Here is a 15,421-nt window from a genome sequence, read left to right as displayed (position 1 = left end):
ACAATTCCTTGAACAAGCCAAGCAGCTTCTTACCCCTCTGCATGAAAGGCTCTGCAGGTCCCCACCCAGAGATACGCCAGGAGCTCTGTATTAGTCATTACTCATTAGTCATGGTTCTCCAGAGAAAGACACTAATAGGCTATGGTATATATAAAATGACATTTCTTACAAGAAGTTGGCTCACATGATTATGGAGAAATAATGTTTAACCAGATATCTGGGCATCCTTTGGCCTAGTCAAGGTTATACACAAAGTTAACCATCACAGACTCCTTCCCTCATTTGTTTCAGGTCTCTGTCCAAATGTCACTGTGGAGGGGCCTTCTCTATCTAAAATATAATCCCTCACCTCACAATTCCTGTCTCTCTCTGGCTTTATTTTTCTTCATATGGCAGAAGTTGTATATAAATATTTGCTTGTATTCTGTCTCCACCCACTGGACTACAGCTCCATGAGGGCAGGGTATCCTTAACTATCTGCTCTCTGCTGGTTCACCAGCACTAGGATATACACCAGGATATAAATATACAAACATATGTGTCAGGATACCAGGATGTCAGGATAGCCTGTCAGGTCGCAAATACATTATAAAATGAAGATGATTGCATGCTATTGAACCTCAGAACTGGAAAACAGTGTAAAATACTCATAGAATGGAACACAGTATAAAATGCTTGTAGGCTAGGATCACAGCCACATTAACCTTCCTAGAAACACAACACTTTCCCAATCTACTAGTAAAATAAAAGTGAAAATGGCCATTTCTCAGTGTTTTCAGGAACTAGCAAAGCCGTTCTTCGTTAACATGGACACAGAGTGCCCTCTACTGTGCTGTTTGGATGTGCACATCTCTGAAGGTATTTTTCCTCTCTCTTTTTTTAATGGCTAAATACATGGATACATCTCCCCAAATCCAAAAGCATTTTGTGGTTTATTTGACCAGCATACAATATCATAAACTACTTTTTTCCCTTTTTGTTGAATTTATTGGAGTGACACTGGTTAACAAAATTATACAGGTTTCAGGTGCACAATTCTGTACACTGTATTGTGTGTTCACACACACCCCCCCCCAACTCAAGTGTCCACCATCACCATTCATCCCCCCATACCCTCCTCCACCTCCCCCAGCCCCGCAATCACCACACTGTTGTCCCTGCCCATGAGTTATTTCTTTTTTGCTCAATTCTTTCATCTTCCCCGCCCCCCAACAGCTGTTAGCTCTGAGTCTGTCTCTATTTTGCTTGTTTCAACTTTTATTTTAATCAGGCAGAACACTGTTTTAAAGAACTTAAAGAGATAGACAACAGAACTTCCATCCGTAATGCTTTAAATAAAAATCTATTTCTAGAATAAACAGAAAGTAAATCTTATGCTGTTGACGGGTAGATTTTAATTTTTTTAACAGAGTATTCACTGCCTCAAATGTTGAGGCCAGGGTAAGACATATCAGGGCTTTTAAGTCAAAGGAATGTTTTGCCAGTTAACTACTGTGTCTGAGAGTTTTTGCTACTCCTGTACATGAAAATACAGTTGACCCTTGAACAACACAGGCTCAACAGCGTGGATTTACTACGCATGTTTTTCCCCCCATAAATACATTCAGGCCTTAGTATCCATGGGTTTCGCATCTGCAGATTCAATCAACTACAAACCAAAAACAGTATTTTCACATTCCCAACCTTGTATCAAAAATACTTGCGGGGGTGGGGGAGGGGGAAAGAGTAAAGGATGTGCGTAGTGGTGGCTTCGGCACCCCTAATCCTCGCTTTCCTCAAGGGTCACCCCTAATGCAGACATACCTCGGAGACGTTGCCGGTTGGGTTCCAGCGCAGCGCAGCAAAGCAAGTAAGGCCAGCTGTAATCATTTTGCTGGTGAAGGTCTTAACTTTTATGTGCAGAAAAGGAAACACCTGTGAAGTTCAATAAAGTGACATGCAATAAACAAGGGCCCTCTGGATAAGAAACCCACACACACACCCCCTTCCCCCAACCCCCCAGTTGTCAGAGCGCCGAGTCCCAGCTGAGCAGGGGCGGCCGTCCAGTCCCCACCTGCACGGAGCGTGTCCGGAGCAGAATGGAAGCTTCAGGTGCCTCTCGAGGCCGCGGTCCGCCAGCCCTCTGGCCGCCCCGCTCCTCCTCGCGCAGCCACGGCTCCCGAACTCCTGCGTGACGTCTCCTCGGAGCGCCCGGCTCGGGCCAGGGCGCCGTGGGCCAGGGGAGCGCCGAGGACTTGGGCCTCCAGCATCTCTCCAGCGGCCTCTTCTTGCGGGAAGACATCAAAGCCGACACCGAAGCTGGTGATCCCGCCAAGCGGTACAGACCATGGCCGCGTGGTCCCAGGCCGCGTGACCACACGCCTGGTGCGGTGGGAGCTGGAGAACCGGCGGGATCGGCCCGGCGACTAGCGATTTTCCCGGGACCTCAGTTTAGGCTGAAGCCCTGGATGGGATCTGTGCCCTGGCTCGGTGATCACTCTGAGCACCGCATCCCGCATCGGAAACACCCAGATGATCCCAGCCGAGGTTGGGCGCGCCCCCTAGCGGAAGGGTGTATAACCTGTACTTCAATCCACCTCTCCTACCTGGGTGATGACGTCACCGGCGGGCGGTGGGTCCAGCAGGAGGATGCTACACCGGAAGCAGTCAATGTCAGGCTAAGCCAGCACCAGGAGGTGGCCAACCCGGTCGTTAAACTATGCAAGACCCAAGGAGTGCGCCCCCAGTTTTCTGGAACGGAAACTGACCAAATCTGCCCCTGCGTTTACACGGTTTTCTCCAACAAGATCACACCTATTCAGTCCAGAGGAGCAAGGTGAGCGCGCCCAGTGGGAGAACCAAGACGATGGGGTCCTTCTTTGAGTTGTATGTGTAGTGTGGTCCCAATCAGAAGCCAGCTGAGATAGCTTGGTCTTTTCTAGTTTAAAGGATGAACTGATAGGAAAACTAATGAGCAAAAGGAGCTCATGAAGAGGCTGTTCTCCGCCCTTCCTAAGAAGGGGCACCTGCACCTGTTGAAGATGCTCTGCACAGGCCTCGAGCCCTTCACAGGAAAGCGAGGGCAGGCTGGATTTCAAGCGGTGCATAGCCCAAGCGCTAGCTGATGTTTGACCGTCATGTTGTTGCCATAGTGGTAGCCCCTGTACCCATGAGTGGTGGTCACTGGTTCTCCCCACCCCCTGAAGGCGGTTGAACCATAGCACCAGTAGGCCTGCCAACGCCCAGGGCGGTGGCCCGGGCTTTGTCCCACATTCTCTGGTATGTTCTCCCCTGGAGACAACGAGGTTGAAGCCAATTTCTCGCGGTGGTCACTTCTCTGACTCTGAGTGACTGTATCCACCATTTATTGTTTGTTAAGAGAGACATCTCCTTTCCTGCATCCATGCTCCATAGAAGCTCTCCTCTTCAGACATCCTGCAATGAAAGGACTTGGCTTCTGCTGTTTTTACTAGACGGTGTTTTCTACCACATCTGTTTCCTCCTCTCCCCTGCTCCCTACAGCCTTTCTCCCTCTGAACTTCCTTCCTAAGATCTGAGAGCGAGGGGATGATGTCAGATCACTTCATGCACCAAAAGCTGAGCTACTTAAACTGCTGGTCTGATTCTCCTGGGTGGATACTGTTCCTTTTTTTGTGGAAAAATAAAATCCTCATTGTCTTTTGTAAATCCTCAAAATAAGAAATATTCACCTACATAAATATTAAAAGAGCCTATCTTATGTATTAGATGCAATAAGACCATAGGGAGTTACTGGACTAAAAGAATTGTTTACTTTCTATTCAAGATTTTTTAAAAAATGTATTTTGAAAATGCTGCTAGATGTTGATGCTGTTTTTCTCCTGGGAGTAAATAGTTGGTAAAGGGAATGAAGCCTGTGGGGTTGCAGAATCATGTTGTACCAGCTGTGCCTAGACTAAGGATGACAGCTTAATGATGATGAGAAAACAAAATCTTAATTTCTTTTCTAGTCCAAAGATTCTATAGGGTGGCCATAAAGTCTAAAAATACAGATAACACTATTTTGTCACTCACTGTAATGTAATATCAATAAATCATTTGGTAAAAAACAACAACACAAAAAACATGGGAGTAGGGGAGGGGAGAGGATCTAGAGCCGGAGAGAGCTGTATTTGTTTTTCAACAGGCTGGATGGGGTAGGCCTCTTGCCTTGCTGCATATTATACTCACCCGGGAGCATTTAAAGACTATTAGTGACCAGATAAATCACTTTCACCAAAAGTACTTATTTCTTCCTTTCCAACTTTCAGTTCTTTCTCTTACTTTACTGAAGTGGTTCTCCATAGATGGCAATTTTGCTTCCCTCTGCCTCAGGGACATTTGGAAATGTCTAAATGTTTGTTACAACTGGGTGTGGAGAGTAGGGAGAGAAGGATGCTACTGGTGGGGGTAGTGAGAGAAGGATGGTACTGGTATCTTGTGAGCAGAGGCCAGAAATGCTACTAATCATCCTGTATTGCACTGTGCAAAGAACTGTCCAAAGGCCAATGGTGTCAAGGCTGAGAAACCCTGCCTCAATAGACTAGCTACGACCTCCAAGAAAATATGGAAGAGATGAGAACAAACACCTTGTTCCAGATTTTAGTGGAAAAAATTTGTTCTTCCACTCTTAAATATGATGTCAGCTATACATTTTTTATAGATACCCTTTTAAGATCAAGAAATTTCCATTCTATTCCCAGTTTTCTCTGAGTTTTTTTTATGAATGTTACTGAATTTTATCAAACACTTTTCTGCATCTATACAGAAGTCACCTGGTTTTCTCTTTTAGGCTGTTAATATGGAGAATTCTTGATCAATTTTTAAATGTTAAAATGAATTCCTGGGATGAAACTCCTCTTTAAATTTTTTTAATTTATTGATTTTGGGGGGGGGGAGAAAGAGAATGAGAGAGAGAGAGAGAGAGAGAGAGAGAGAGAGAGAGAGAGAGATATTTGTTGTTCCACTTATTTATGCATTAATTGGTTGCTTCTTGTATGTGTCCTGACCTCAGATCAAATCTAAAACCTTGGCATATTGGGATGCTACTCTAACCAACTGAGTTACCTGGCCAGGGCCTGGGATAGAACCCCTTTAATTTTTGTATTGTTGGATTCAATTTGATAAAATTTTAAGATTTTTACATCAGTATTTTGAGGAGTACTGGTATGTAATTTTCTGTTCTTACAATCTTTTGGTTTCATTTTGGTCAGGGTAATACTAGCCTCACACATGAGTCGGGAAATTTTCTCTTATCTTCTATCCTTGTCTTGTATTATCAGGAAGAGTTTGTCTAGAATTAGTTCCATTGCTTAAATGTTTGCTAGAAGTCACCAGTAAAGCTCAATTAGGCCTAGACTTTTCTTTCAGAAGGTGCTTTACTGTGAATTCAATTTCTTTAATATGAGTGTACATTGCTATTTAGGTTTATCTGTTTCCTCTTGAATTATGTTTAATAGTTTATCTCTCAAGAAATTTGCCCATTTCATCAATGCCAAATTTATATGCATAAGGTTATGTTTCATATTTTCTTTTTAGGGTCCATAGGTTCTGTGGTGATACCCTTATTTTATTTCTGATATTAGCAATTTATGTTTTTTCCCCTCTTTTGTGAATTAGTCATTCCCTTGTCTCTATTTTCTTTGTGTTTAATTTGCTCTTACAGTTTCTTAAGGTGGAAATTTATTTTTTATTTTTTATTTATTTATTTTTTATATATATTTTATTGATTTTTTACAGAGAGGAAGGGAGAGGGATAGAGAGTTAGAAACATCGATGAGAGAGAAACATCAATCAGCTGCCTCCTGCACACCTCCTACTGGGGATGTGCCCGCAACCAAGGTACATGCCCTTGACCAGAATCAAACCTGGGACCCTTCAGTCCGCAGGCCGACGCTCTATCCACTGAGCCAAACAGGCCAGGGCAAGGTGGAAATTTAGATCACTGACTTGAGATCTTTCTATTTATCTGTGTTAGGATTTAATGCTATAAATTTCCTGTTAAGCACTGTGTTTGCTGTTTCCCACATATTTTGGTGGGCTGCTTTTCATTTTCATTGAAATGAAAATATTTTTTAATTTCCCTTGTGATATCTCTTTTCATCTAAATATTTGAGGATTAGCCAGATATCTCTGTTACTGATTTCTAGTTTAATACATTGTGGTTGGACAACATAGTTTGTATAACTTCAATACTTTAAATGTGCTGAAATTTGGTTTTTGGCCCAAATATTTTCTCTTAGTGCATATTTTAAGTGCCTTTAAAAAACAAATATGTTTATTTTATCCTTCTGAATACCCTTTCCAATATATGCTATTTTGAAGTCAATTTTTTAATGGTCTCACAAAATTTCACTAAAAAATGAGTGAACTATTTGAAGCAAGGCAAGGTCTATAAAGCACTCATGCAATATATATGTTTTATTTTTTAACAATAATAATAAAATGGCTCAATTAAAAAAAACTAAACCTTTCATAATTATGTAACCATGGAAAGGCTGTCTAATTTTGACTACTACTGAATGAGGATGAATTAAGAAATGCTAAATTGCCCAGCTAGAGTGGCTCAGTGGTTGAGTGTCAACCTATGAACCAGGAGGTCATGGTTCAATTCCCGGTCAGGGCACATGCCCAGGTTTCGGGTTTTATCCCCACTATACTGGGGCATGCAGGAGGCAGCCAATCAATGATTCTCTCTCATTATTGATGTTTCTATCTCTCTCCCCCTGTCCCTTCCTCTCTGAAATCAATAAAAATAAAAAAAAGAAATGCTAAATTCATATATGCATAAAAGGATTTAACATTAAAATTAATAATATGATTAACTCATATCACATTTGAATAAAATGTCACAACAAATATACTTTTTCAAAAAGATGTATTTTAATGATGGAAGACTGTATCAGTGAAGTGCTTTTGTACATATTTTTTGGATATGATAAACATGTACTTTCAAATATATATATATGTATATATGGAACAGAATACAAATTGTTTTGTCATGAAAGAGCTGTGCTTTCAAAGGCTTTTAAAAAAGCAAAAGAGGTGAAGTTTCTCTCGGAAAATGACACTTAGGAGTTAATGGCATCAAAATCACATTGGCTAAAAAAGGAAAACAAACTTTTAAAGCCATAATAACATAAACTTTACTGCAAATATACTCCTTGTTTGAACACATAGAAAGAAGAACCTAAGAAACATTATGGCTGTCTTCTCTGGCACGTTAAAGAACAAGTTTGGCTAATGGCTCCTGAATACTAAAATTTTCCGACAAACTCCCCTAGCTTGTGCCTAGCTTTTCATCTTTATAGATCATATAAAAAGACATAAATCAGTTTCAAGCAGAGCCAATAATGGTCCATAACAAAAGTTAAGTTTTGGTTATCTATTAACATCAGAAAATTCCAGTTTAAAAAGAATTTCAAACCAATCCTAGGCATTAAAAAATAGCCATATAGCTGAGGTTAATTTTCTAAAGTCAAATAAACAACCGCCCTCCCCCAACCCCAAACAGCAATGGGACAGCCATAATGTTTGTTTGCTTATTCCTCCAAAAGCCAGTTTACCACCTGCTGGAATCCCAGCCCAGAAACCAGCCTGTGAATGTGGGTGGCTCATAGCCCTGTTTTACTATGATAATTGGCGTCCTCCTGTCTCTTCCAGAAGGGTCTGTCTCAAGGTACATTTTGGCTAAAAAAGAAGGACAGACATATAAATTTAATTAGTCTTGATTAAAGTAGCTGTAGAATGAAAAGTTTTTCAATAAATATAACAAATTAAATCTTCCTTGCCCCCAAGTAGTCAAATATTGTTCCATATGAACAATTACTTATAGATTTCTCTCATCTACTATAGAATGTACCATGGGAGTTCCATTATTGCCTGAAAAAAATCCAAACTTTATGGAATTATACTTATGGCATAATCGTATGTTTTCAATAACAGAAATTGTGCCAGAAAATAACCCAGGGTTGTTCAAAAGGAATTTTTAGAAAAAACCTAGGTTATACTAGGTTATAACAGTTATGTAGATTTTACTATTTCTATAATTAAAAAAATGTAAGTGAATTAAAAAATTTCAGGATAATTGATATCTAGCTTACCAGACTTCAGAGATTCTGTCTTCTCAACTTCATTGGCATCTTTGCCAATCCAAATAAAAATCTGAAGAATGAAACAATATATACTGTTGGAGGAGTGTTGACTCAGTGCTGGACCCCATGCAAAGTCCTCCTCACACACTGCTCTTTAAATCTTCACAGCCTCACCAGTGAGAAATGTGGACACAATTGCGCGGAAGTTCAACCACTTTCCCAGTGTCTACACTTATTAGGAGACGCCTACAACTTCTATCCAGACAAGTTTCAGTCCAGATTTCACATTCTGATATTTTGTGTTTATATAGTGTTTTCCAGTTAATAAAATGAACACTCCCCAAAACAACTTACGGATTGTTTAATTTTCTCTTGCACTCTCCCTGGAGTGTGTAAGACAATCATTATCCCCATATTATCCTGGGGGGCCCACACTCAGCTTGTCTATGGGCACTCCAGACTCCCTTGAGGAACTTCTGGCTGAAGCTTCGTGTTCTCCTATAGCAGTGGTCGGCAAACTCATTAGTCAACAGAGCCAAATATCAACAGTACGATTGAAATTTCTTTTGAGAGCCACATTTTTTAAACTTAAACTATATAGGTAGGTACATTGTTATTAACTTAATTAGGGTACTCCTAAGGCTTAGGAAGAGCCACACTCAAGGGGCCAAAGAGCCGCATGTGGCTCATGAGTCGCAGTTTGCCGACCATGGTCCTATAGTATTGTACTCTCTAACAATTTGGTAAAAGTGCTATACTCTTGAATAATTAAATACTGATGTTTCACCCTGACCGGTTTGGCTCAGTGGATAGAGCGTCGGCCTGTAGACTGAAGGGCCCCAGGTTCGATTCCGGTCAAGGGCATGTACCTTGGTTGCAAGCACATACCCAGTAGGGAGTGTGCAGGAGGCAGCTGATCGATGTTTCTAACTCTCTATCTCTCTCCCTTTCTCGCTGTAAAAAATCAATAAAATATATTTTTAAAAAATACTGATGTTTTATTTAAACTGATATAATAATATATTCTGTATGTGTCCTTCTCCTTCTTAAATATGTGGGTTGCGTACTTCAATGCTAAAAAATTCTCCTGAATTATCTTATATGTAAATCATTTTAAAGTCACTTGTTGGCGGGAAAATTTTGGTCAAATTAGTTTTGTGTTCTAGTTCATACTGAGAGGGCTGGGATATTTGCTTGCAGGGTGGAGAACAAGCCATGACAGCCTGGTACTGTATATGAAGTATAATTGACATATAACATTATATTAGTTCCAGGTGTATAACAGAATTATTCGGTATTTGTATCTATTATGAAATGATCACCACAACAGTAAGTCTAGTTAACAAGAATCTAAGGGGTAACATAACTGAATGACTTAGGAATTAAGAGCAGGCCTATAATATTGTTTGGTTGACTCTACAAGTAGGCCAAATTCAGACAACTATTTTGTAACTGTTCATATCATTTAGTTCCTAATATATTTATTTTATTATCATTGTTAACTTACAATAGTAAATGGAGGTTAAAAAATCAACTATCAGTGTGCCGTGTTAAATCACCATTAATTTTCTCCAAAATCAACGTAACAGTGGCATTCTTTACTCGGTAAATTCAAAGCTATTCCATGCCTGTTTCTTTCCCAGGGGAAGGGTCTCCTGTGAGTTGTCAAGTTTCAAGAGAAATTCTGAATATTTCAATCTTCCCCACGGCATTGTACTCCTGTTAAACCCACTTATTATACAACTAATGCATTTATTAGTTGGCTAAATAATATATGAACAAGTTAGGAGTGAGCGAATTTTACAAATAAATGAAAAATAAAGTTTTTTGCCTAAAATTATACAGCCAAAGTTGGCAATCGTGGAATTACTTCCACATTAAGATATCAACTTGCCCAAATGTGTTGTCTCCTTTCAATACAACCTAAATCCATAGGCCGCTGTATTATTAGACTTGCCATTTCTCAAAGCAGGTTTTGGCGGCTCCCAGCTACACGTACTCTCTCTTGTTGTGAACAAAATATAGTTTTACCTGTTCCCAAGCATCTAACAGCATGACATCATCTTCTGCTAAATCATCCTGGGTGAACTCTCCTGGGACCTCTTCAATCTGAAATGTATAAAAACACTTTATGACCAAACCATCAAGAAGTAATTTTTCTAATATATAGACAAGTTGCTTCACAGATTTATGCTGCTTTCCTAAAGTCTCTAAAGACATTTTTGGCATTTGTGGACAAAAGAAAAAGGTTCTGTGGGTAGTGACCACACAGGGTGATCTGATCATAAGTTTCTAACTGGGCAGGTCATGGTGGACAGCGACACTCCAGACCTATAACTTCTTTAGTGAAAAGTTTAAGCCAGCGCTGTCCATTATTCTTGTGCATCTGGGTTAACACAGCTTGGAAATGCCAGAAGCAATACTCCTCAAAGGAGGTCTTGACTATAGGTAACATAATCTTGTTACCTATCCTGCAGTGTAGTCGCCACCTTGCTTTTTCTCACCTCCATGTAACCTTCCTTGCGTTCCCTCCTTAACTTCAAATGCATAAAGAAGCTGCACAACTGCTATTCTCGGGAGCATTTGAAATCTGCTTCTGGCACATGTTGTCAGTTTCGGCTCAAAAAAACTCTTGTAAAAATTCTCTACAGGTTTGAACATTTCTTGTCAACACATTTGAGTTTATGGTCTGGGTATTAAACTGTCTTTCATTTTATAGGTCAAGGTTGTTTTAATAAAATCAATAGGTTTGGTCATTTTTATAAATCAACAATTCTCAATAAGATGAAATTATAACATATGGGTATTAAACTGTCTTTCATTATTTTTAAGTGGGTTAAATTGTATTCTCTATAGTTAACATTAAAGGGTTTGAGAAGGTTAGTTTAACACATGAAATTATAACATAATATTCCATATGCAAAGTTCATTATTTTTAAGTGGGTTAAATTGTATTCTCTATAGTTAACATTAAAGGGTTTGAGAAGGTTAGTTTAACACATCCAGTAAAAGCAAATATGTAAGGGAGAGATAGAGAGAGAGAGAAACATTGATATTAGAGAGAAACATTGATCAGTTGCCTCTGTATGCATGGGGACTGCACCCTGACTGGGCATGGAACCTGCAACCTGGGTATGTGCCCTGACTGGGAATCAAATCCATGACCTCTTGGTTTACGAGATGATGCTCCAACAAACTGAGCCACACTTGTTAGTGAAAAGTTCAATACGTTTAAAGAGTTCTGGATAAAACTCGCCTGATCCTTAGAAAAGTGTGGTAGATTGGATTATGGTTCCCAACTCTTCACTCCTTCCTTCTGCCATGTGACTTTGCAGTACAGTCGAGTAGGCAGAGTGGACTGTGGCCTTAGCTATGTCATATTAGCCAAGGGGACTAAGCAGGGGTCCTCTTGTGCCCCTGGGGTCTGTCATGGAAAACACTGGCATGACCCTAAACTGCAGCCAATGGAGAACCTCCCAGCTGTGCCCAGCCAACCTGGTCCTAGGTGATCTGTAGCCCTCGGAGCAAGATAATACATAGACAGTATGCTGTATGAGATACTGACGTTATACAAAAAAAAAAAAAAAAAAATCAAAAAATAAGCAAACGAAAAGCTAACCATTTACAAAGGGCAAGGAATTTGTTTACATTATCTTTTAACAGAATATTTGCTAATCTGATAAAGGTTGAAAAAAGCAAGAACCTTAAATATTACTTACTTTGTGCCCTGCACTGTTCTAATCCTTTATACACAACAACTAATTTTGTGCCGCACTGGCTCGGCCAAGGGTGAACCTGAGTGGGGGCGGCTGAAAGGCTTAGAAAAGACAGACAAGAGAATGAAAGCTGGGTCTCGGTGGGTGGGACGCTGCTTCTCTGAGAGACAGCGCCAGCGCCCACAAGCCGTGTCTTTATTTTATAGCAGATGTCACGAGGCAAAGTAAGGGCGTGATCAAGATGTTTACAACATTCTTGTGGGTTTCAATCTACTCAACTACATGCACCTGAACTCTATCACTCAGGCACGTGGGGCCACGTGTTCGGACCATAGGTTCAAGCTTACAACTATAGCTGTTGGCTATAATTGTGCTGGGAGGGCTCTGCTCTCCAAGCTGGGACTTGCACATGGCAATGAGAGGACTGTGCCCTCTCATCAGTCCAAGGCTTGAACCTGCCCAAACACTGTAGCGGCTCCTCACAAAATTTAATATTCACAACAACCTTATGAAGAAGATACTAGGATTAGCCCCATTTAACAGATGAGAAAACTACAGCACAGAGAGGGTAAGTAACCAGCCTAAAGTCACACAGCCAGTAAATAATATCACCAAGTAAGTAATATCACACAGGCAGATTGGCTCTAAAAGCTGTGCTTTTAACCAGTGGGCTCTGCTGCCTTTAGACATGAATCTACATGTCCAAAGCCTGCTTTCTGATGGTGATAAGATGAAACACTTTTTTTTTTTAAATATATTTTATTGATTTTTCACAGAGAGGAAGGGAGAGAGATAGAGTCAGAAACATCGATGAGAGAGAAACATCGACCAGCTGCCTCCTGCACATCCTCCACTGGGGATGTGCCCACAACCCAGGTACATGCCCTTGACCGGAATCGAACCTGGGACCCTTCAGTCCGCAGGCCGACGCTCTATCCACTGAGCCAAACCGGTTTCAGCAAGATGAAACACTTTTTAGTAACACTCCTTTTCTTTAAATTGTGAAAGAAGTAGGAGCTCCAAATATCAAACAAGAAAATGAGTAGGTGTAGAGGAAAAGTGTTTTTTTTCTTTTAAATATGTGCATGATAGAAAAAGAAAATAAACACAAAGACTAATAGATTTTTACACCTAAGAACAAAGCCTAGATATTATTTTTGTAAAATATATCTTCATTTAAAACAAACATGTTATTAGCAATATTAGCAAATAATACTAATAAGAAATTATAGAAGCATGTGCTAAAAAGTTGTTTGGATGCAACTTTTTTTAACTATAGAATTTCTATAGTTACACTGAGATAATGGGCTACCAGCCCAGGATATTCCAGAGCCCAGTACAAAACCACTCTTGTATATAAAAATGCTTTTACTTCCAAATTCCTGGAATTCAAAGCCTGTGAATGACTGAAATAAAACATTCCTACTGATTTCAGTTACTTTGCAAGTGGGTATATAGTGTTCTGTGATTTTGCCCAATGATTGTATTTCCATAATTTATTTGGTCAACCTGGTGAAAATTTTTATTTCCCTAGGATATTAAAAGGTAACATTTACATAGTTGGATCAGAAACGACTCTTTTTGCCAACAAGAAGTGTCAAATTATTCAATTAGCAAGTCTATCCACATACATGCTGACACTGGTGCATGGCAGCTGGTATTTTTCAGAGCAGCTTGATTTATAGAGTACATTACACTATTCCTGTGCTTTCACATCCATTACGTCATTGACTCTGAAAGCTACCTTGTGTGGAGTGAAGAGTAGTACCTGTGGCTTGCAGGTAAGTGAAAACTGACAATCAGAGCGTCGGAGTGTGTCCGAGCCAACACCGGAAAGTCTCTCCCAAAACACTTACAATGAACCTTCCGGTTTTGTTGGAGCAGGCGTACAGCCGAGGCGGGTGGTCTTCAGCCTGGCTCTCAAGCAGGGGAGAGGTCTGGTAGTGCTTTCTCCCTCCGAGGGAATTCCAGAACTCCTCTGTGGAAGACACACGGAGTTACCCGACGCACTTCCAGGAGCACCTGGCTGCTACTGCGTTACATCAACAAATACTATCTTACCTCGACTTTAATGTTAAGAAATTATTTAAATACAGCAGGTATCATCACCCACTTTGGCAACTAATGGATTCTTATGCCCCCTCCTCCACCAATAACCTTTACCAAGTAACTATTTATGGAAAAAATAAATTACGTCATTAGCACTCCTACCAGATGTAAGTTCTGGTTAGTGGCCCCGGCCCCACAGCACACACCTGGCTCCTCTCCCTCCTGAATCCGTGTGGTTTTGCATCTGAGCACACTGGCCACGTGCTCCGCCCCCTTCTCCTCCGCCTGGCTGGCACCTTTTCCTACCCAGATGTAGCCATTATTGTGTCGCAGTTTCAGGACAAAAACATCATTGGAATTCAACGAATTTGCATCCACATCTACCTACAGTGTGAAGAAAAACAACACAATGGGTCAGACTCATTGCTGCCCCTCAATAAACATGTCAGAGAGGTTGGGACAAGCCATCCTAGCCTTCTGTCCCGCCTCCCGAAAGCTTGTTCAGGGCAGCACGTGGCAGCACTGCAGCTTAAACACATTAGAGCAGGAGCACTGCGGTCTGTGTCAGCTTAACTCAACTGCCCACAGACAGGGGCACAAGGCTCTAAGAACAACATTAGCCAAACTTCAGTGATAAATAACAAAGATAATATTCAAAGGGACCATAAGAACAAGGATAGGCTCTAATGGGGAGGAGGGCAGGTAGGAGGGCATAAGCTTTACAAATGACATAGATAAGGCAAAGCTATTCAGTTTTCTCTCCCCTGCTAAACAGGAGGTTTATCAGATAACCAAAGGGACACCTTAAAATCACAAAACAGGGACTGGAGTCCAAATTAGGCAAAGAGATAATACTATAGATTCACTAAAAAGGGCTCCAGGCTCAGGTAAATTATTGCTCAAATTATAAGACTATTTATTGGGGGTTGAAAACACAGCACTGACATGCCCCTTCCTTTCAACCGAGACTCGGTGGCCACTGTGTTGGATCGGCCTGGTGAACAGTCTGCTCCATGTGGCCACTGGGAGTGAGAGGGACCAGGTGGGCCCAGACTCTGGCTGGAGACTGAGGCTACCGGGGAGCCTCTGGGCAGGAATAGGCATGTGCAGAGTCTCGGGCTTGGTAGTGAGCCTGAGCGTCTGTCTAGGTGGGCTTGTGTCTCTGGTCCAGGACCTTGTGATGTTGGGACTCTGTGTGAGTGCCAGTGAGGCCCTCTGGCTCTGTGACTGCGACAGTGTGTGTATCATTTCCTGTGTGACTGTGGGACTCTATGTGACGTGTGAAAACAGGGAGATGAAAAATGAGTCAGCAAAACTGAGATGGAGTGACGAGGAAGGAAGAACATAGGAGTGTGTTGTTCTTGAGGCCGAGTGAAGGAAGCATTTCAAGAAGGAGCTGGTTATCAGCTGTGCCAAATGGTGCTGTTTGGCCAACCATGTTGAGGTACCAGCCAAGGCATGGACTCTGTGTAGAGTAGGATTTCACCGGGTTTGTCAGGACCTGTCCCCAGAGAGCAGTTGAGGAGGAAGGCATGGCTGTTGGAAATATTAAAGACGTGTCCCAGG

The 15,421-nt window shown here is 41.2% G+C and overlaps 2 protein-coding genes across 3 annotated transcripts in view; one reads left to right on the top strand and one right to left on the bottom strand.

Annotated features, from left to right (window-relative positions):
* Positions 1-755: 755 nt before the first annotated feature.
* On the top strand, positions 756-2,819 carry LOC102417350 (adenylate kinase 4, mitochondrial-like). The gene is made up of 2 exons (XM_006085075.1): positions 756-858; positions 2,188-2,819. Exons 1-2 carry the CDS (start codon positions 756-758, stop codon positions 2,817-2,819), a joined length of 735 nt encoding a protein of 244 aa, XP_006085137.1.
* Positions 2,820-6,857: 4,038 nt separating this feature from the next.
* Positions 6,858-15,421, bottom strand: part of SCIN (scinderin) — a 52,159-nt gene continuing 43,595 nt past the window's right edge. For both annotated transcript variants that reach the window (XM_006085022.2, XM_023750761.1), the window contains 5 exons: positions 14,062-14,239; positions 13,663-13,784; positions 10,122-10,199; positions 8,100-8,160; positions 6,858-7,686 (listed from right to left, as the gene is read on the bottom strand). In XM_006085022.2, the coding sequence (XP_006085084.1) occupies positions 7,559-7,686; positions 8,100-8,160; positions 10,122-10,199; positions 13,663-13,784; positions 14,062-14,239 (567 nt within the window). In that variant the 3' untranslated portion in view covers positions 6,858-7,558. The remainder of the gene's footprint in view (positions 7,687-8,099; positions 8,161-10,121; positions 10,200-13,662; positions 13,785-14,061; positions 14,240-15,421) is intronic.

Source organism: Myotis lucifugus, unplaced genomic scaffold (genome assembly GCF_000147115.1).
Source record: "Myotis lucifugus unplaced genomic scaffold, Myoluc2.0 scaffold_15, whole genome shotgun sequence".
Lineage (NCBI taxonomy): Eukaryota > Metazoa > Chordata > Mammalia > Chiroptera > Vespertilionidae > Myotis > Myotis lucifugus.
This window is presented reverse-complemented; position numbering and strand designations above follow the sequence as displayed.